Source organism: Calypte anna, chromosome 3 (genome assembly GCF_003957555.1).
Source record: "Calypte anna isolate BGI_N300 chromosome 3, bCalAnn1_v1.p, whole genome shotgun sequence".
NCBI classification, from domain to species: Eukaryota; Metazoa; Chordata; class Aves; order Apodiformes; family Trochilidae; genus Calypte; species Calypte anna.
In genome coordinates, this window is record NC_044246.1 from 74366638 (window position 1) to 74388129 (window position 21492).

The 21492-nt window shown below is 36.1% G+C and overlaps 1 protein-coding gene across 1 annotated transcript in view; it reads left to right on the plus strand.

Annotated features, from left to right (window-relative positions):
- Positions 1-21492, plus strand: part of ASCC3 (activating signal cointegrator 1 complex subunit 3) — a 249751-nt gene that overhangs the window by 151213 nt on the left and 77046 nt on the right. Inside the window, exons 17-22 of the mRNA XM_030448254.1 lie at positions 5435-5554; positions 9761-9925; positions 10791-10877; positions 13107-13283; positions 15369-15594; positions 20006-20160. Of these exons, the coding sequence (XP_030304114.1) occupies positions 5435-5554; positions 9761-9925; positions 10791-10877; positions 13107-13283; positions 15369-15594; positions 20006-20160 (930 nt within the window). The remainder of the gene's footprint in view (positions 1-5434; positions 5555-9760; positions 9926-10790; positions 10878-13106; positions 13284-15368; positions 15595-20005; positions 20161-21492) is intronic.

Below are 21492 nucleotides of genomic sequence, written 5' to 3' on the forward strand. Positions count from 1 at the left end.
GTAAAAGGAGGAAGAAGGAAATTGAACTCTCCCAGAACATGAGATAAAAATATGATGGAAAGGAGGTGTTTACAGTTTTCCCATCCCTCTTTCTAGCACAGAGAGGAAAAATACATGGTGGAACAGACCTTGTTGATTATTTGAATATAAAACAATTTTATCTTCTCCCAGGCTTGCAATTTTAACTGGAGTTTTTAAAGATAGTATTATCTTCTCTTTTTTTGTTGCTTTTTTGTTTGGTTGGTTGGTTGTTGTTTTTTTCTTTCTTTTCCCTGCATTTATTAGTAAGCACTCTGCTAGCTTAAAAGCTGTTTAAAAAATCACTGAAGACTTGGAAAGGTAAATACTATTCTCTAGCACCAGCTGAGTATGTCCAAATGGATAGTTAATGAAGAGGAAAAAAAGTATCAAAAAGCAAGACATTCAAGGGACAAAGGGCCCTGTTAGCTTAGAACAGTAATGTCTGCACTAATTATGAAACACTAAAGAAAACAGTTGTGGCAGTTTTATGTAAAACTGACAATAAAAGCAATCTTACTCATGGAACTTTATATTTAGATATTTATCTAAAAAGAGCAGTATTTGTTTGTCGAGGGAAGTGTGTATTCTGCTAAGTAGTTTCCTTTTAAATATGTACACAATGCTGAAGTACTTTCCAGAACTAGAAGAAATTTCACTACAAATTTTGTGACTCGAGTAATTGAGTGTGCAAGTTGCTCTCCAGAAAAATACAGACACAGCAAAAATAATTTGTTTGCATTGAAGAAATTTGAGAACTTAATCCTTCAGCCCTATTATAATACTAGAACTGAAGAAGAAAAAAATAATGAAATAGAACAATAACACAGTCTCATAGGAGGCAGTCATCTAGACTTGCCCATAGATATGTAGGAAGTATGTGATGTACAGTGTAATAAAAAATACTTCAAGTACAGCACATCTACTGCATGATTTGGGGTTTGAGGAAAAGTGTTGAAAATTTTCAGACTCGGTTAGACAGAACTGTTTAGAACAGTGTACACATGGCTTTAAATTTTTGATGATTCTATGGTTGCAGTACAGTCATACCAGCTGAAGGCGCAATCCAAATTTTGTTAATCACTGTGATAAGTGGTATTTAGTAGAAATAGTAATAGAAAGTGCTGAAAAGCAATAGAGTAACATGGAGAGTAACAAAGCTTCTGTGAAAGGGACACTCTCATTTGGCTGCACACTTCAGGAGAGTATTATAAAGTAATGAGTGCCATGGCAAAAGATTGCATCTCTTCTGGAGCAAGAATCCTGGAATAAGGGCTGAGATGAGTCAGTGGCAGGTTTAGAAAGCACAAAAGGATGCCAGCTGGGTGGTTAGGCTATGGAAGTCTGTGCTGCAGGGGGGAACTGCATCTAAAAGGTAGAGTAATTCCAAAACCATACCTAAATGGAATAAAAACCCATTGAAATATATAAAGTACGAAGGCAATACCTTTAACTAAAAACCTTGTGATGCAGTGGTTTAAGAATTTGGGAGAAATTTATATGGTGCTTGCTTCTCATTGCCACCCTCTGCCCTTAAGCATTTGCTATTGTCCCATCTCAGAAAACAGCACAATGGCCTCGATGCCCCAAAGCATTTGTTCTTACCACTTCTTATGGAGTAGGGAGAGTTGATATACACCCAGCCTCATCGATCTGATGCAAAAATTAAGATTTTAAACATGTATTTCAGCACCTCTCTCCACAGGGAATTTTCTTCTGCAGATTTGTTTTGAGATTTGGTTTGGTTTAATGTTTTTTTTTCCTCTGAAAATGAGCAGAAGAGTAAATGGCTAGCGATGATCAGCACAGGCAGGGAGATGCCCTTTTCTTTTTCTGCTGAAGCTGTGCCTATGGGCATAATGGAACATAAAAAGGAATAAAATGAACCAGGTGGTTAGGATGCTCAGTCCATAGGAATGAGTCCAGCTGGCTAGCAGAAAATACCTATGGCTGTATTTTCTGGAAATACAGGAAGAAAGGTAAGATGTGGGGGATGTGGTATAATTAGACCATAAAATTTAACTTATCTGGGAACTATCATCAATTGTTCAGACAATGGAGGTCACCATTCCTTCCCTAATTGTTTCCACCTGATAGAGCCCTCCCTGACATCCACAGCTGGACCCCAGCTTGTTTCTGGGATGGCTCCTTTCCCCCAGAGAGCTTAGAAACTAAGGATTTGCAGTGCCAGGCAGAAGGTGTAACTTCCCCAGAGGGCCTTTCCTTCCATTTACTTATGACATTGTTGTGAAGCCAGGAGTGTAAAAGGCAGTGACTTGTTTAGTTTGGACAAACCTCTTACTCCATTTTTTAGCCTTGAAAGGGTGGGCACTACTGTGATTCTCAGAAGGTATGAAGAATTCCTTCAAAGCCCTTCTGAAAAAAAAAAAAAAATCTTTCAGGATCTGTGTGACTGAATGACTAACCTGGGTATGGGGTAGGGGAGCTGAAGCTTTCTGCCTGGGCGTCTCCAGCCCTGGGGGGACCTGACCTGACCTGCATGAGTGCAGCAACCTCATCCATTCTACCCTCCCCATCTTCCTCTCTATCCTGATGGTAGACAATTTGTTTGGGGTTAACAGAAAATGACAACTCTGACAAAATTTAGTTATATTTATAGATAGTCCTTTGGTCCCAGGTGGCTACAGGAGATTCTATCCCACTTGGGCCAATTCTTGTAGCATTAAGAAATTATGTCAAAAGCCATATAAGACTAAGACTATAATCACTTCAGATGCTGAGATCAATTCAAAATACCCTGGTTTCCAAAGCAAACAGAAAACTGCTAAAAAGGTTTTTAGAAAGATTCTTTACTCTCTTACCTTCACAACAAATATTTGATTTATAAATAGAATTTTTTCATGCATGTAATCTGACTCATTTATGCAAATATAATGACAAACATTCTTATGTAATTATACAGTATATTGTGTATATAATACATACAGTATATATGATCATTAATATTTTATGCCTTTTACTAGTCTGTGTAGCAATATCAGAGAGAAAAACTTCCTTTTTCAAAAAACCACCCCCAAAAACCCGTGCTACTTTTATCTGTTTACATGGTTTTGAAAATCAAAAACACTTCCTCTGAAATACTGCTAATAAATTACTGTTACTGTTGATAAATTCTTTGGAATAGCATTTGTAAAAAAATTATTTAATGAAAATGCAAATAGTTAATTAAATAGTAAGTTAATATAGTACACGATTTTTCATTCAAAAGTTTTTTGTGGTGACTGGTGCAGTTAGACAATAGGTCAATATAGTAAATATTTCTGTCACTGATTAATGCATCTGTCACCTAATACATGGTTGAGGAAATGCTGAGAAACGGAATTAGTTTTTTTCATTTTATTTTAATAGAGTATAAGCATGTCTGTTGGTTTTCTGAATGCTACTTGTCCTATGTCATAAGAGGGGTACTCTTCTAACTTTGAAAATAATATATTTCATTACTTCAAGTTTTTTTTTTAATATGATAATTTCCATAATTCATACTGTTTTAACAAAAATAAAATTTTTCAAGCAATCCTTAAGAACTTTACATGAACACTAGATGGCAGCAAATACTAAGAAGTTGTGCCTTTTTTATTTTTGTGTGTGTGTGTGTGTGTGTGTGTGTGTCTCTATATATTATTCGGTGGATATTCATTAAAGTTGGGGGAGAGAGGAAAGTGCAGTATTAGATTTCAGTACCATATCTGAAACTCAACTGTATTTTGAAATAATTTTTCCCTCTCCATTTTAAGTTATGAAAGAAATAATTTGCAAGTAATGCAATCACATCTTTGAACTCAAACAAGGCAAAAAAAGCTGGTGGTTTTGGGTTTTTTTAATTTTCAGACTTCATTGTCCTCAATAATGAGAATTTTATGTTTTCATTATTATGGAAGTCGTTGTTTGGGAGAAAATGTTACTGTTGAACTATGGGATGCTATTTCAAGTTGTATGCAGGAAGATATTTGATCATGGAAAGAAACCAAATACCAAAATTAACCTGGATGGCAAATTGAGTAATACTAACTAATACACTGAGCTCTATTGGATGCTTTCCCTATAGCAGTCTATAAAGAACTGTATTCTTTTGTAGATGTTTCAGTGCATTTTGTAGCTATATACTTTGAAAAACAGCACAGTCTGGCTTCCTTATGCTGTTGAAGAAGAAAATGTCACTTGAAAAATGCATGAGACAAAGTTTGGTGATACTCCATGCTATTATTCACCAATATCAGCAATGGTTTGCCAGATTTATTTTTGTTTACTTAGGGTAGGCTTCATTTACAGTATTATTTTTTACTATTTTATTTCAAAGATAATATATATACCTTTATTAAGGACAAGATGCTTAGATGATGATGTTCTAAGCTTAGATGCTTAGAACATGAGTGTCAACTCAGAGTTGTATAGAGTTTTTTTTAAATTTTTGTGGAATATTTATACGAAATGCAAACACCTATAAAACAAAAAATAACTTTTAAAGTATAGTAACAAATAAAAAAATTGGTACAAGGGAATTCTGCTTGATTTAAACCAGCAGCAAAAACAATAAAAAATACTTGTTCATGGGAGAGGCAGGAAATTCTCCTTGAATTCAAATTCTCCAGGTAAAATCAAGTTAACTGCAATAAGCAGTAAGTGCTTCTCATTAATGTACCCAGTGCAAAATAGAGTTGAAGTTATCCAGAAAAAAATGTGTGGTAAATAATTTTGTCATAAAACTATGGAATTGGCAAATGAAATCACCTTGGAAAAAACAAACAAACAAACAAACAAACAAAAATGGCACCTATTTTGAATATATATATCTGTATATCTGATTTGCTCTTGAAAAATAAACAATTCATGTGTATATGTATTTATATGCGTAATATCATCAATTTTGTTGTGTTTTGAGATAATAAAAACGTAGTAGGAGAAAACTATTTGTAAAAACTATGAGTAAACAGATTGCCAAGTGTGCTGAAGACTGTAGGTATAATTTGGTGTAGGGCTTGAACCAGAAAGTGGTTTCACATTGATAAGAAAAATTAACCTTTAAATGTAGACGTTTTTTATTAAGGTATTCTTTAAATTATGTCAAGCAAATCTGATACATCATTTTGTATTTTATACATCATTTTGTCATTTTATTACAAGTTTGTTTGGTATCATCTTTTAATTATAAAAATCATAAGTGATGTAGGAAAGCTTATGTGGGTCACTGTATCTGTTGGATATTGGATGTTCGTAAGATGATGACTTGATGGGTCAAGTTGTTGTCCTATGATTATTTTAAAATATTTTCCGTTAGAAACATACTAATATTTTCTTTAATCTAATACTAGTGCTTTGAATTCCATATGTTTTCAGCCAAATACTTATGTTCAGCTATAAAATATGCACTTAATTTTGTCTTTTTTCCTCTTTCCAGATTGCTCTCGGAACAGTAACTAATGTGGAAGAAGCAGTAAAGTGGATAAGTTACACTTATCTTTATGTACGGATGAGAGCAAATCCATTAGTATATGGCATCAGTCACAAAGCTTATCAGGTATAAAATGCATTTTAAAAAAAAAACTGTAACCTGTTCTGAGTCTCTAATTCTTCCCTGATGTGAGGATAAATATTTACTATTTCTACTTAACCTGACATCAGCAATTCTTTTAAAGTGCTTAGAAAAAGGAAGCTACTTTCTATAGCAGTGTATTTTTGACACTAAATTAAGAGGCCCCTTCTGTTCACATAAAAATGCATTTTAGCTGGCCAAGTTACGCTCCAAAGGACAGCATTCATTCTTATCAGGCAGTTGCTATAACTTAGCCAGTTGTCAGTGTTTCAGGTTTGTAGGCTAGATATAAATGATAAAATGAATCATTCTTGGGTTGCTTACTTTCCTTGAGCTTTAGTTTTAGATTGTTTCATCCCATGACATTTTTAATTGGTGTTACTTTTTTTACTTTCTTCTCATTTAGTAATGATAAGGTTTTTTTATTCCTTTATTTTGTGGGTTTGATGGGGTTTTTTGTTTATTTAGATAGTTTCTTTCATTTTGTGTAACTTTTAGGAAGCACAATTGTTTAAAAATAGTCTAAATATTGTTACAGGTGAAACTCTCACAAGTGTGTGATAACTGCAGTTTATTTCACATTCCCTGAATCTGTTTTGTGGCTTCATCATTGGTCACGATACCAGGAGCAGCAGTTGTTTCAGTCATTGTAATAAGTAGAGGTCTATGTCAGGTGATATTTTTTAATAGGTTTTGTGTCTAGTAGTGGAAGCTGCAGTGGAAGTCAGTGAAGCTTTTGTTTAAACACCTTTTGAGAGTACATAACCATATGTTAATGTAAGAGCCTATAAGACAAGTCACAACATAATAGAAAAATGAAAAGCAAAAATTGCTTTGCTAGTGAGGAGAATGTTCTTGTCCCATTCCTATAAATTCCTTTTTTTTAAAATCAGATATTTTTGACTAGTGTTATTTTAACTTTAGATTAAAAGAGATGCAGCTATGGTGGTAATTACTGGTGAAAAGAAATGAGACAATAATGGAGATATTTTTAATAAATCTAAATAATGAGCAAGAGTTGCTCCCTCTCCTTATGCTTTTGTGGTTTTATTCAGCTCTTGAGAAAGTGGAGACTGCCAGCACTTGTCTTTTCCTGCCACTAACCTGGGTTCTACCCTTTCTTTTTGAGGTACTAATCATAGACATTCCTATTTTTGTGTTAAAGCAGTAACAAATCTTATCAATCTCAAGTGTTAGCCATTCCCGTGGGAGCAAAACCAATGCAAATCTCCTTATTTTCTAAATAAACCAGTAATAAACTTCAAAACTAATGTTTTAATGACAGTATACAAGTAGTATAGTGCCAGATGCAGACATAACTAAATATTTGCTCACTGACACCATTCTATTCCTTCTGTTCTGATTATGGGCAACCAGTTTTCATAACTGATATCTTGTTGTTTCTTTGCAATGTTGCAGCATCCCAATTTATATCACTAGTTTGGCTGGCGGTCAAGATGACCCATTCAGAATCCATACATTCTCATTACCACCATGGGTCACACCTCCCAGCCATTCAGTGAGGCTGAGAAGATGCAAACTCCCTCTTCTTTCCCTTTCTACATGCACTTGCCACATGCAGTAATTACTTCAGGACACAAAAGGTCCCTCCTGTCCCCAGGAAAGGGGTGCCTTGCGCAGCACAGGGAGAACGGGGCAAGAACGCACCTGCCACGCACTGACACATTCTGTACCTCACGTGTTGCTTCCATATTTCTGCTCCCCACAGGCACTGGGTTAGGAACTGGCTGAAGGGCTGAGCCCAGAGAGTGGTGCTGAACGGGGCTGCATCCAGTTGGCGGCCGCTCACCAGTTGTGTCCCCCAGGGATCAGTGTTGGGCCCAGTTCTGTTTAATATCTTTATTGATGATTCAGATGAGGGGATTGAGTCCACCATTAGCAAATTCACAGATGACACTAAGCTGGGGGGAAGTGTCAATCAGCTGGAAGGCAGGAGGGCTCTGCAGAGGGACCTGAACAGACTGGAGAGTTGGGCTGATTCCAGTGGGATGAGGTTCAACACGGCCAAGTGCCAGGTCCTGCATTTTGGCCACAACAACCCCATGGGGAGCTTCAGCCTGGGCACAGAGTGGCTTGAGAGCAGCCAGGCAGAAAGGTACCTGGGAGTCTGGATTGACAGGAAGCTGAACATGAGCCAGCAGTGTGCTCAGGTAGCCAAGAAGGCCAATGGCATCCGGGCTTTGATCAGGAACAATGTGGCCAGCAGGTCCAGGGAAGGGATTCTGGCCCTGTACTCAGCGCTGGTGAGGTGTAGTGGAATGAGGCAGTCAGGTGTTGCTAATTACGAGGGGTGAGCTCCAGTGGCGCAATCAGGTTAGAGCGCAGTACTTATAGAAGCAGTACAAAGCCAAGCAATACCAAGGTTGTGAGTTCAAGCATGAGCCCCGCATGCATTCGGAAGCTCACCTTTTATTGGTCACCCAATCCTGCTCATGCGCAGCTGGGGTAAGCCCTAATTGGGCACAGGCGGGCTTAACACAAGCTCATGCTTCCCACCTCATAATTAGCAACACCTGATTGCCGCATTTCACTACAGCGAGGCCACAGCTTGAGTCCTGTGTCCAGTTCTGGGCCCCTCAGTTCAGGAAGGAGACTGAGGTGCTGGAGCAGGTCCAGAGAAGAGCAAGGAGGCTGTGAAGGGATCCAGCACAAGTCCTGTGAGGAAGGGCTGAGGGAGCTGGGGGTGTTCAGTCTGGAGAAGAGGAGGCTCAGAGGAGACCTCATCACTCTCTACAACTCCCTGAAAGGAGGGTATAGCCGGGGGGGGGTTGGTCTCTTCCCGGGCAGCTATCAGCAAGATGAGGGCATGGTCTCAAGTTGTGCCAGGGGAGGTTTAGGTTAGATATTGGGAAGAAATTCTTTCCAGAGAGGGTGATCAGGCATTGGAATGGGCTGCCCAGGGAAGTAGTGGATTCTCAATCCCTGGAGATATTTAAGAAGAGACTGGTGTGGCACTCAGTGCCATGGTCTGGTAACCGCAGAGGTAGTGGACCAAGGGTTGGACTTGATGATCTCTGAGGTCCCTTCCAACCCATCCGATTCTATGATTCTGTTTCTGGGCTGTGCCCAGGAGTTAGGTTACTCTCGGCCCACTACTTTCATTTGTGACTCTTCAAGTTGTTTACCAGAAGTGCCCGTAAGTGACTTTCACTGAGTGGGGAAAAGGACAAATATTTATGATGAGCAGCATGAAGAAATAAAAGAGTGGAAGGAAAAAGTGGAGCAAATATTAGTGTTATACTAGTAAAGCCTGTGGTATGAATTACAGGTACTTTCTCATCCTTTTAGGGTTCCAAAGGAAAGGTGGGTGGTTATTTTTAAGGTAACCACTTAGTATGTTTTCTTTGCCTTTTGGTTCCACTCTTCAGTGTTCCCACAATTGACCAAAGCTTTTTATTCCCATAAACTCTATGTTTAGGTTTACAACATTTGGAAAAATTAGAGAAGCTTGTCCCCAACACTTAGTTGAGAAAAAATATTGATGATAATAATAATAATGTACTTTTTCATGCATTCTTAAATTTCTGTATGTATACTCCAGAGCTGCTCAGTTTCTTGCTGTGGACATGGCAAGGTTTGTTTTAATTTAAGAGCATGGTATAAAGCTGTTCTAGCCTATATATTTTATTCTGTGGTATTTCTAATTACACAAGTTCAACAAGAAAGGTGGTAGCAGTCGATTCTTTAGACTGGAGTATTGTTTCATGGCCTTTTCAAGTTGGTGACCTTTCCTTTAAAGTTAAAACCTTTGTATTCGTAAAAAAATATCTGCTGTTAGACCTTTAGCTTTTTTATATGTAAGGCAAAAGATTGGCATGTCATATTCATGAAGAATATGTTATGATTAAAACTTCATTCAAAAATTTCAATGTAAATTTGTTTCAGAATCCTGCTACTTTTTCAGAAGTAATATTAGCCTGCATTTTATTTATAGTCTTGAAGCACTGTGAAAGAAATATTATTCTGCCTATTTTGTCCTGTCCAGACAGGTTTTGGTCATTAATGCCAATGTAGCTCCTATCAGTGAGATCTCAGGAAAATTTTGACTTAATAACGGTACCTTACTTTTATTTCATTTCTGTCTTTGTATGACTGGGTTATCTCAATAAAATGATATATTTAACACTTCATTTTTTTATATACAAATAAATGTGTGTATTTTGTGTCTAGATGGATCCAAGTCTAGAAAAGCACAGACAACAGTTGGTAATTGAAGTCGGCAGAAAACTGGACAAAGCGCGCATGATTCGCTTTGAAGAGCGAACTGGCTTTTTTTCTTCAACAGATTTAGGCAGAACTGCCAGCCACTACTATATCAAATACAATACTATAGAGGTAAAATATGATGTCCTATTTCTGGTGGTTTTTTCCTTCTTTTTGAAGCTATCCCAAGAATAGATCTAAGCTATTACGGTAGTTGTAAGATATTATGGAATATGTTGCTGATTTGTTCAGTATATTTTCAAATCATATCTAATGAAATGGGAAGAGAGGAAATAGGGTAAAGAAAGAAACCAAGTATAAAGCAATACCAAACATTAGACTTTGTATGAAGTGAAATTTGAAATATCTATAGCCTCTGCCTTCTTCCAGGTGAATTATAAGAAATGTTTTTTTCTCAACAGCATGTTCAACCGTTGGTACCCGATAGTGTGTTCAAATACAGAGTAAAGGTTTTCTATATAAAAATCCTATCAGGTTGCTAACCTTAAACAACTTTTGGCATTGTAATCAGATTGTATGTGTATGTATTGTGTAAGTATGTAAGGAAAATGCATTTGTACAAAATTGTAGTATTGGAAGTTTCATTTGAGGTGCACATTCATCTTAAAACCTTTATTTTTAGGAAATAACTCTATTGACTAAAAGCTAAAAACTCTGCATTAATAATTTTTAACTACTTACTGTCACTATGTGTAATTAGTCTCACAGATTTGTTTACTCAAGTATGTCCTATACTTTGTTTTTAAGCTCCATGGCTCTTGATTTTCAGGTGCCTAAGTTTTAAGGTACAGTTTTTCTGAATGTACTAAGAAGTCATTCTGGAAATTGTTTCTCTTTAAAGTATATCATTCTAGTCTTTCAATAACTTAGTTACACTTTAACTTAACCTCATATACCTTTTCAAATTTTGTGTAATGTTTCTTTCGTGTGACATGTATATTTTTATTTCCATTGTTAATTTATTTCATTTTTGTAGACTTTCAATGAGTTGTTCGATGCTCATAAAACAGACGGCGATATTCTTGCTATAGTATCAAAAGCTGAAGAATTTGAACAGATAAAGGTAAAGTTCTATCCTTTCATGTAAAGAATATGTCTTAAAACTAGACACCTCCATAGTACTCACTCCATAAATAGTGTCTGCAAACCAAAGTTTTCTTTAATATTAAGCACCATTATAAAATGGTTTCAAGTAGGCATAACTGCCAAAACCCATGTATGCATTCACTCAGATTTATGTGTAGTTGAGCTTTAACTAAAGCACATTTAATAACTAGCTATGGATCTTTGAGAATTCCTTTTAAATGCTTTTAAGAACTTTTCAGCTCCTCAATTATTAACAGCTGAAGATGAGTGTCCATTGGACTGATGAATACCCAGGGATGAGATAGTTTTTCTGTTTGAAGCTTAAACCATTATTAGTTGTCTCCCTGAACAATTTGCTTTATCAGAAATGAGGCAGGACTTACTGGAGTTAAGTCTGTGATGGGCTTTATTCAGGGAACAAAATTAGATCAGCAGAATGATAAGTTCTGGTGCATTATTTTCCAATTTGAAACGCAGAAAGTTGCTGTAGCAGAATCTGTTGTGCAGGCTAGAAGATTTCTGTACTGTTGTACTCAGTTCAATTCCAGCCTCACTTTCTGCCTCCTGTGTGGGCAGAACACCAGACAGTACATTGCAAGTTGGCATGAATTGATTTGCCTCTGCTTCCATCTCATAGAGGTGTGAGCCAGACTCCACAGGGTTTATTAGCTTGGGCTCTTTGCCATTTTACCACAGTTGTGCAACTCTCACATCAGAGTTGGCTCTCATTCACCTGGCTCTGAGAGCTGGCAATGTGAATCCCTCACCATCTACATATTTACATATTTGCACACATTGTCTGAGTATTACCATCTCTTTATCTGATGGAGAAATTCTATTTTGCTGTAATCTCTTATAGAAGATAATAAGCAATGGGGTTTCACAGTGATATATTAATCATTTTCCAGGCTAGAAGGGTTTTTTTATTAGAGTGATATTGCTTTGCTACCTCTAAATTTAGATTAATTGAATTTTTAAAGAGGAAGCATATGGAAATTATGATGTGATATGCTTCTATATTTGTAATAAAGCTAGTAATAATGTTTCTTGACCAAAGCATACTTTTTCTAGCTTGCTTGCTCAGATTTGAATGGTATGGCATCAGTATACCATTATTTCCATTTCTGGGGGATTTTTTTGTTTTGCAGCTCTGAATTTTAAAATTAGTAACTGATTTTCATAAGAGTAATTCAGGATTTACCCCTCTGTGTGATACAAATTGTGATTTTGTAAATGTGAATCATGTCTCCATAAGAAGTCACCTGTAGTGTGACTGAAGTGACCTGAAGTACAGATCTGGATTGACCTGTAATGTGCTATGAAAGAGTAAAAAAAAAATCAAAAATGCCGTTGTCAGAAGAGCTTAATATTCCCTGGATGACACCAGAGTCATCTGTGGTGGTTGTGTTCTTCATCTTTTTCTTTTCTGAAGAACCAGGGGCTGGGTAGCTGGGGATTTTAACTCAGTTGTTTTAGGGTCTCTAGTATGTCAGGTAGTCAGGTCCAAATGAAAATTACTTTCAGATGGTTCCCTGCAGGGACTAAACATTTACCCTCTTTAAATAAGTTTTACACCAACAGACTATCAGTAAATCAAAGAATATGTAGATTTATGCTGGTTTTGCCATGTAAGGGTCATCAGTTAGAATGTGAAAAGTGATGCATTATTCAAACCATAGATATGAATATTTCTTTACTCATATTAAGACTTAATCTTATTAACAGTGACAATTTTAATATCATGAATCATAGTACTTCACAGCTTTGAGTTAAAAATGTATTATGCCACATGCAAACTATGTAACTATAATGAGTACATTTAATGTTAATTCAAGATTGCCCTAATCCAGGTGGACAGAGGTTTTACTCTGGTCAAATAAAAAATGAAATCTCATCAGATGAAGGATGGCAGGGTCAGAAGATTCAATTTTTGTGGCATATCAAATTTTTGTATGTCAATGGCAACCTTAATAGATGGTGATGAATAATAAAACGTAATTGTGTCACTATTAAGATAGTTTCAATTATAGTCTATTAGCTGCATTATGGGAGATGTGAGTTGCTACTTTTTTTCTTCTTTTTTTTTCCTACCCCTTAAAATTGGAGACTCCATTTAAAAATAACAGTTATAAGGAAAATTTTATTTCAGTGTAAATATTTTTATCAAATTGTTCCAGCCTCTTCATAATGTGTAATTGTGTTTTAGGTAAGAGAAGAAGAAATAGAAGAGCTGGATACCTTACTGAATGATTTCTGTGAACTTCCTGCTTTAGGAGGTGTGGAAAACAATTATGGAAAAATTAATATCCTCCTTCAAACATACATTAGCAGAGGGGAGATGGACAGCTTCTCCCTTATTTCAGATTCTGCGTATGTTGCACAGGTAAAAAGAGTAATTTTTACATTATCTGTTGCTCTATTCTGCTGTTTTCATTCTTCCAGATGTTTATATTTATGGAAGCAGGCCTTGCTCTGCAATGTTTAATACATTTTTATTCAAGTTTATTTGAAAAGCAGAGCCTTATATTTGTGCATATGCGTGGTACAATATTTAAGTAGAAAAGATTTGCAGAAGTCTGCCATGGGAGAGTAATACTTTTTGGTTGCTTATGAACATCCTTTTTGTTCATATTACCCATGTAGTCATTTTGTATTTAGTAGTTATAACTTTGCACAAGAATCTTATTCTTAAGCTACTGTGTTTTCTTCTAAATCTGAAAAACTGTTGCATTCTATTTTATGGTTTGTGTCCTTTCGTTTTCATTCTGGAAAACATAATTTGTGTTTTATTCACATACCTTGGTTTACACAAGAAAGATGTGCTATTGCAATTTTATTGCTAGACATAATCGTGCACATTTACACAGCAACATATATATGTATATATATGTTTATTAGCTTAATTAGACACCTGAAAGGTTGATAGATACACAAAATATTTAGTTATTGCACAGGATAATAAGATAATAAACACAACAGTAGCCCATCTTAGAAAGAAAGGGGTAGTGCTTGAAAGTTTAGAATTCTGGATGCTGAAGAACCCAAAGTGAGAAAATGTTCATAGACAATCCCAAATGTGCAACAATAACAAATGTATAAAATAGATTGTAAAGTTTTACTTTTTTACCCAGTTCTATGTCACTCTTTTTGTTCCATTTTTTTTTTCTTCTAAATAGTCAGCAACATGTTGCAGTGTGTCATTTTTGCCTCATTCTTGCAAAACCTTTAAGGAAACGATTATAAAATTTTACTTTATTTGTGCTAAAGATGAGAGTTAAATATTCAAAAAATATGCATTTTCTTCAGCAGGGTTTTCATACCAACATTACCTTCTTCGTTTCATAGCACTTAGGGGTATAAATGAGAAAATTCTGAAATTGTTATGTACGTCATAAAAATTGTGGTACTTGCACAGCATGATCATTTTTAGTGGGATTCTTTTAATGTTTGCTTTCAAGGCAATTGTTCTTACTAATCTGTCTCAGTTACAGCATTTTTAGTGAGACAAAATAATCATCTCCTCAGATCTTCATAAATTGTGAACTTTTTTAATTAGATAGTGACTATTAGGAAAATCATACTTTTTAGTAAAATAAATACACTTCTTTAGTAATATATGGTTCCTATCACAACCTAATAATTTTCTATTTTTTATTCCTGTTGTCATTGTAGAGCCAGAAAAGAATTATTATATTCTATTCAATGACTCAAGATCATAATTGCTGATTCAGGCATAGTACTGGTGGGCCAAAAAAACCTCAAACCAAATCACCCCACCAAAACCACCACAACTTCATGATACAACTTGATAAGTTTAATGCAAGAATATTGTAACCTACATTTTCAGGATAAGACTGACCCGGTTCAAACTTATGTTAATAATTAATTTTCCAAGTCCAAAGCAGATTTATATAGTCTAGTAACACAATAGTCTCAGAAGATAATAAAATGTTTTTAAAAAGCAGTCACTACTGTTAAAATCCTGTGCCAGTGTTGTGAAACTGATTATGAAATGGATGGGATGCTATTATGGAAGCACAACTGAGGTGAAAAACTAAAACTTAAATTTTTGTATACACTGAGTTTACAAGTGTGTATCGTATGGGGGGAGAAAAAAGAAGATATTAAGCATGCTAAGTGAGTTTGTTTCAGAAGTGACTGAGATGCAATAAATGTAGAGCTCTCTAACATTACCATAACCATGATCAAAATTCTACAGCAGACCTGCCACTACAACTTTAATTAGTTGCACGTGTTTATTTTCATGATTTCTGTAGGCAATCGTGAGGTAGTTCTGCCACTAGCCAGTGATGGAAAAAAACAGTTTTTTCCAGAATGTTTGAAATAAGTTTGAAAAGAAAAGTCTGTAATGGTTTGTCGAAGCTGAGTCTATGGGGTCCTTTTCATTTTACAAAGAATACTTGAGAGAATTACAACATTTTTTTGCTTTTTTTTTTTCACTTTTCAGAACGCTGCTCGTATTGTTCGAGCTCTTTTTGAGATTGCCCTAAGGAAACGTTGGCCTGCAATGACATATCGGCTCCTGAATCTCAGCAAAGTTATTGACAAGCGGCTGTGGGGCTGGGTCAGCCCTTTGAGACAGTTCTCAGTGTTGCCACCTTCAGTCCTCTCAAAGTTGGAAGAGAAGAATCTCACTGTAGACAAGATGAAGGACATGAGAAAAGATGAAATAGGTGAGATAGCAGCAGTGCTGATCTGCTTAACTGTTAATATTCAAGTTAAAACTAAATCTGAGCCACTTATTATCGTACCCACTCTGCTCCACAAACCACGTAGACACATATCCAGAGTTTATTGTCTTCTCAGCTTGTACCACGACACACTATTGAGGGTAAGGCTAGCCCATCTCCTGCACACCCCAGAACACATGTGGAATGGAGTTGTATGTTCATATGTATTTAAATACATGTGTATATATACATATTCATGTTGACCCATGCTTTCCTTCTCACTCACTTTACGTACTACAGTACTATAAAAGGCATCTGTTTATTTTTGCCAGTTGGCAAAATACAGCCTTTCTTTTTTTCTTGAAACACTGATAACGTGAAAAAGAATAAAAACAGATTGTTATGTCTTGGTATACTGTCAGTTAATGGCCTGCTTCTGAAACAATGCATTAATTTTCATTGAACAGGGAGAATTCATTGTCACTGGTGTCATTGCAACAAAACCTTAATGGAATTTTTTTTAAGGATTTGACACCCTGATAATGAGAAAATCCACAAGCCTCCTGATATACATAATTTCTAGTATGTTTGTATAAACTCCTGTGCATATACTGTCCACCAGCAGATTGAAGCTGAAAAAAATATTTGCTTGTAATGTATTTCTTTTTCCTGTCTCAGTAGACTTTTTCTTGTCTAGGCTTCCTTGCACCTGTTGTTGTCAAGCTGATAAGAGACAAACTGCCATTTAAAAAAAAACAGTTTTACAATAAATGTACAATTCATAGTCACTGCTTTTTAGATGTGCTTTATGACCTCTGACTTGATATCTTTCTCATTTGACAAGAGAACTACATTCCTAACTCAGGAAGATTCGTTACATACCTGATTTATGTTGGGAGAAGTTGAGTAAGGATGTCAAAGTTTTCAGAATTAGAGGCTGTGATTTTATTTAATAAACTAAGCCAGAGGACTGTGAGAAAACCTTAGAGGCTTACTTTAACTGTGCATTACATAGTAATTTTAAATGTATTAATGTAACACTTTATTTAAGATGCCAGTACTATCATGCTTTTCTATTTGGAAGCGTTATAGCACTTTTTTATTCAGATCTTTTAATTTGTGGTGTATTTGTTCAGTCTTTTATATAGTACTTAATATTCTTTTCCATTAACTGTACTAATGCTTTCTTTTATTTTTTTCTTTCTGCCATTGAAGAAATAGTTTGAAACTAGATAAAACATCAGAGCATGTTGACCTGTGCATCTCTGTGAAGTGCAGTTACTTTGCATATCACAGAAATAACAGAAAGTTAGAGGTTGGAAGGGACCTTGAAAGATCATCAAGTTCATCCCCCCTGCCAGAGCAGGGATCACTTAGGAGCAGGTCCAGGTGGGTTATGAATGTCTCCAGATAAGAAGACTCCACAACCTTCCTGGAAGCCTCTTCCAGTGATCTGTCACCCTCACAGTGAAAAAATTCTCTTGGTGTTTATATGGAACATCCTGTGTTCAAGCTGATATCTATTGCCTCTTGTCCTGTCCTTGGGTATAGCAGAGAAGAGCCTTGCACCATCCTCCCGTCTCTCTCTATGTATTTATAAATATTAATGAGGTTGCCCCTCATTCTCCTCCAAGCTGAGGAGACCCAGCTCCTTCAGTCTTTCCTCATAAGGGAGATGTTCCACTCCCTTCATCATCTTGGTTGCTCTGTGCTGGACTCTTTCAAGCAGTTCCCTGTGCTTCTGGAACTGAGGGGTACAGAACTGGACACAATATTCCAGATGTGGCCTCACCAGGGCAGAGCAGAGGGGGAGAAAAACCTCTCTTGACCTACTAACCACTCCCCCTTTTAATCCCCCCCAGGATGCCATTGGCCTTCTTGGTCACAAGGGCACATTGCTGGCTCAGGGTCATCCTTCTATTCACCAGCACCCCCAGGTCCCTTTCCCCTGTGCTGCTCTCCAATAGCTCAGTCCCCAGCCTGTACTGGTACTTGGGGTTGTTCTTTTCCAGATGCAAGACTCTACACTTGCCCTTGTTGAAATTAATTAAATTTTTCCCTGCACAACCCTCCAGTCTGTCTAGGTCCCTCTGAATGGCAGCACAGCCTTCTGGGGTGTCAACCACTCCTCCCAGCTTTGTGTCATCAGCAAATTTGCTGAGAAGACACTGTCCCATCATCAGAGTCATTGATAAAGATGTTGAACAGGACTGGATCCAGCACTGGTCCCTGGGGGATTCTGCTAAGTGTTACTTGGCACACTTCCTATCTAACCTTGCTTCTGACACCAGAAGCAGGTGAAGGAAGCCCCTGCCTGGCAGCCCCCTTATTTTAATTTGAATTCAAAGCCATGCTGAAATGAGAAAAGGCACAGCTTCCAGGTTCTGCTTTGTTCTCTGACTCCATAGAACTAGTTTCATCCTTGCTACTTCTTCCTTTTTAAATGTTATCGTAGATGGAATAGAAAAAAGACAGGAGCTGGAGTCCATGAGAGATATATGAGATATAAAAGCCTCAGATGGGTGCCAGCTCTCCAAGTGAATGAGGAGCATGTTGTGTGCACAGTGTACCACAAAAGACTCTTCACCAATCTGTGTGCTTTGTTTTTGCAAAGTAACCATGGAGTTTCCAAAAAGCCAGGAAATCTCAGGAGTTATCTGAGATAAAGTCCTGGGGTTTTTTTAGGATACAGATGACAAATACTGTGCAATAAGCAGAATTTACTCTTTTTTTTTTGCTAAACATACCTATTTTCTCTAATAGTCAGCTTTTGTTCAGAAGTTTTTCATATATTTTCAATGCCATTGGTAGTTTCTCATAATGGGACAGTTAAAAAAAAAACACAAAAAACCCAATTGTAGGAGGGTGGAGGAGTTTTATAATATTTTACAGAAGTTAGGAGGAGAGACTTATATTTTCCCCTAGCAGGTAATTGTGCAAAACCTCAGTGCTGTCCTGTGCAAACACAAAAAGTTGACCTCGTACATTATGCTACAAAAAAATATTATTGGAATGAAAAAGTGTACTTGCCCATATAAGCTTTTTGAGTCAAATCTTTTAATAATTGGCACCTACCTTTATTTAATGTGATTTCTGAATTTTTATCATAAATTGAAAAAGCTACTAGCTGTGCATGAATTGTGGAATAATGCATATATTGCCAAGTTGTATCAGTTTGGTTTTATAGTCCACTTGCTGGAGGCACACTCATTTTACCAACTGCAAATTAAATCGGTCTTAAAACTTTTGCATTGGTGATTTGCTTCTTCTGCAAGGTGACCATTTATTAATTCAGGGCATAGTTGAATGCCTGTGTAAGGCAAAATCTGCTGGTTCATAAAATAAAGAGGGAAAGTCAGGATCAATACTTAAAAATTAACATTGCAAGATGTTATGTTCCTAAATTTTGTACAATACCAAGCAAATCTTTGTATTACCTTTTCACTTTGCCCATAATGCAAATAATATGATTTCTTCTCATTTCCTTTTTTTTTTTTTTTAATGGGAAAGTGAGCACATAATGATATCAGACAATAACAGTAGCTATTTGTAATGTAGCTTCTAAAGTGAGTATGTGTGATCATTACAATTAAAATTTAAAATGAGCTCCACATAATTAAATAAGCAATTTCAGCAAAAGTGTGATAAATTAACTTCCTTTCCCTAAATAAGCTGGAAGTTGCAATGTTTTTCAAGAAAAGTAGAAATCACTGCTCCATCATTTGCTTTATATTTTAAATTAAAAGCAAGGTAACAGGGATTTCAGCTGTAAAATTCAAATAGGGAAAAAAAATATTCTAATCATCATTGCCTTAGTTACCATGACTGTGGTAGGAAATAAAAAAACATTGCAATATTTAATTTTTCCTTTGTCTCAGTTACACACAGTTGTATTCTGAAAGATCAGAGCTGCTGCTAGATGCTGACTAGTTGTGTGCCTTTTAAAGCTATGAACTACCTTTATTCAGTTTTTTAAAAAGCATTCTGTCTGCTTTGAATCACTGCACAGGAACTGTAGTTCAAATATGTGCCCTTCATTAACTAAAAGGTCGGTATTCATGCTTTAAAAAAAGAGCTATATGGCTTGGTAAGAGCCTGGTCAAAAAGTCAGTAAAGGAAAGGGAACTAGCTTGACATAATATGTTTTCAGTGTGAGTACTTTATAGTTACTTTAACCCCTTAGTCATAGCCAACAGAGGGGGTTAATACTGATTTTTCTAGGCTCTAAACTGCTAATTCAAGTTAAGTATTACAAAATAGTCAGACATGCCAGGTCAAGAGAGTCAGACATTTAGGCACCTAAGAACAAAACAAGCGAGCAATAACACTTCTCTTGAAAAGCCCATTTGAAAGTCGGACTTGTATTATTTTTCCTGGAAATGCAGATTTGTTACCCCTAATGTTTTCGTGGCAGGTCATATGCTGCATCATGTGAAGATTGGGTTAAAGGTAAAGCAGTGTGTCCATCAAATCCCCTCCATCATAATGGAAGCAACAATTCAGCCAATTACCCGCACAGTGCTCCGAGTTCGACTGAACATCGCTCCTGACTTCACGTGGAATGATCAGGTAAAAAAAAAAAAGCAGGTGGAGGCAGGATGGAAACTTAAATTTAGCCTCAGTAAAGGAGACAATCACAGGGAATCCATAGCTGTTTGGATAAGAAAAAAAAAAAAAAAGTATTTATTTTAGCTAAAAAGCAAATTTGATAATAGGAATGGAATGACTTCTAAGAATTTTGCAGAAGGAGACACCAAAAGATTATCTTTTTATATCTTTTAATTGGTACAGGATTGCAATGTTCATAACATGTTGAAGCAAGTGCTTATACTGCATATTAATAGTAGTCACACACAGACTTGAGTTATATGCCCAAAAAGGAGAAGCAAGAAAAAAGGAGACACGGGTGGCTCTCTAAACTATAAATGAATGTCAAATGCAGAAAATAAAGCCTTGAAATACAGTTCGTGTGTGCCAAGTTCTGTTGCTCTTTATGGCTTTACAAATGTACATTCACAACGTCAGTGCCTTTTTTTCCTGTTGGGACTTTTCTGAACATAAAAACTGAGATATGTTTGGAATTATATTCATTGATGTTTTATGGTGCAAATTTATATGAAATGCGTTATACTAGTTGCACGTTTAGATATACCCACACCCTTTGATTCAGAGTCTGTTCATTAGAAATACATTTCAGATAAATCTAAATTAAATACAAATGTCCACATGGGGGCATTGTATTGTTGCTAGTACTTCTGAAACTCTATAGAAACAAGGTAAAGATACCACAATGGGCAAGCATATTTTCCTGCACTTAGTAGACTTACTGTTAAGATAAATTCTTCTCAAAACTGCATATTAAGTACCTGTTCTTTTATTTTTAAATAATAATAAATAATCCATTAGTTTATAAATTTACCATAATCACAACTAAATTAAGAGGTTTATTCCACTAAAATTAAGATATCTTTAGAGTTTATTTTCCCTGACTAAAGGCTTTTTCTTTTCTTCTGAAAGTTTCACTGAGTTAACTTATGAACAGGAGAGTGATGTTCAAAATATAGAAAGTTAGGTTTTGTTTGCTACCTGGATTTATTACAGAAATATTTGAATGGATCCTAACATGAATTATAACAGAAGTTATTTTTTTGCTGCCTTATTTATGTGCAGTACTTCAGAAGGTAAACAAGCATTACTTTTTAATATTGAAGTTTATATTATTCAGCCTTTCATTGACCTTACCTGTGATCTGTTAAAGACAAAATAATCCCATGCCCCTTCTTCATATTAAACTGTGTCTTAACACAAAGCATCTGGTTTTTAATTTTTCTACAAAATCTAGGTTCTTCTACACTTTTATAAATTGAAAAAGGGTCCACACAGAATTATAGTGTCTTGGTT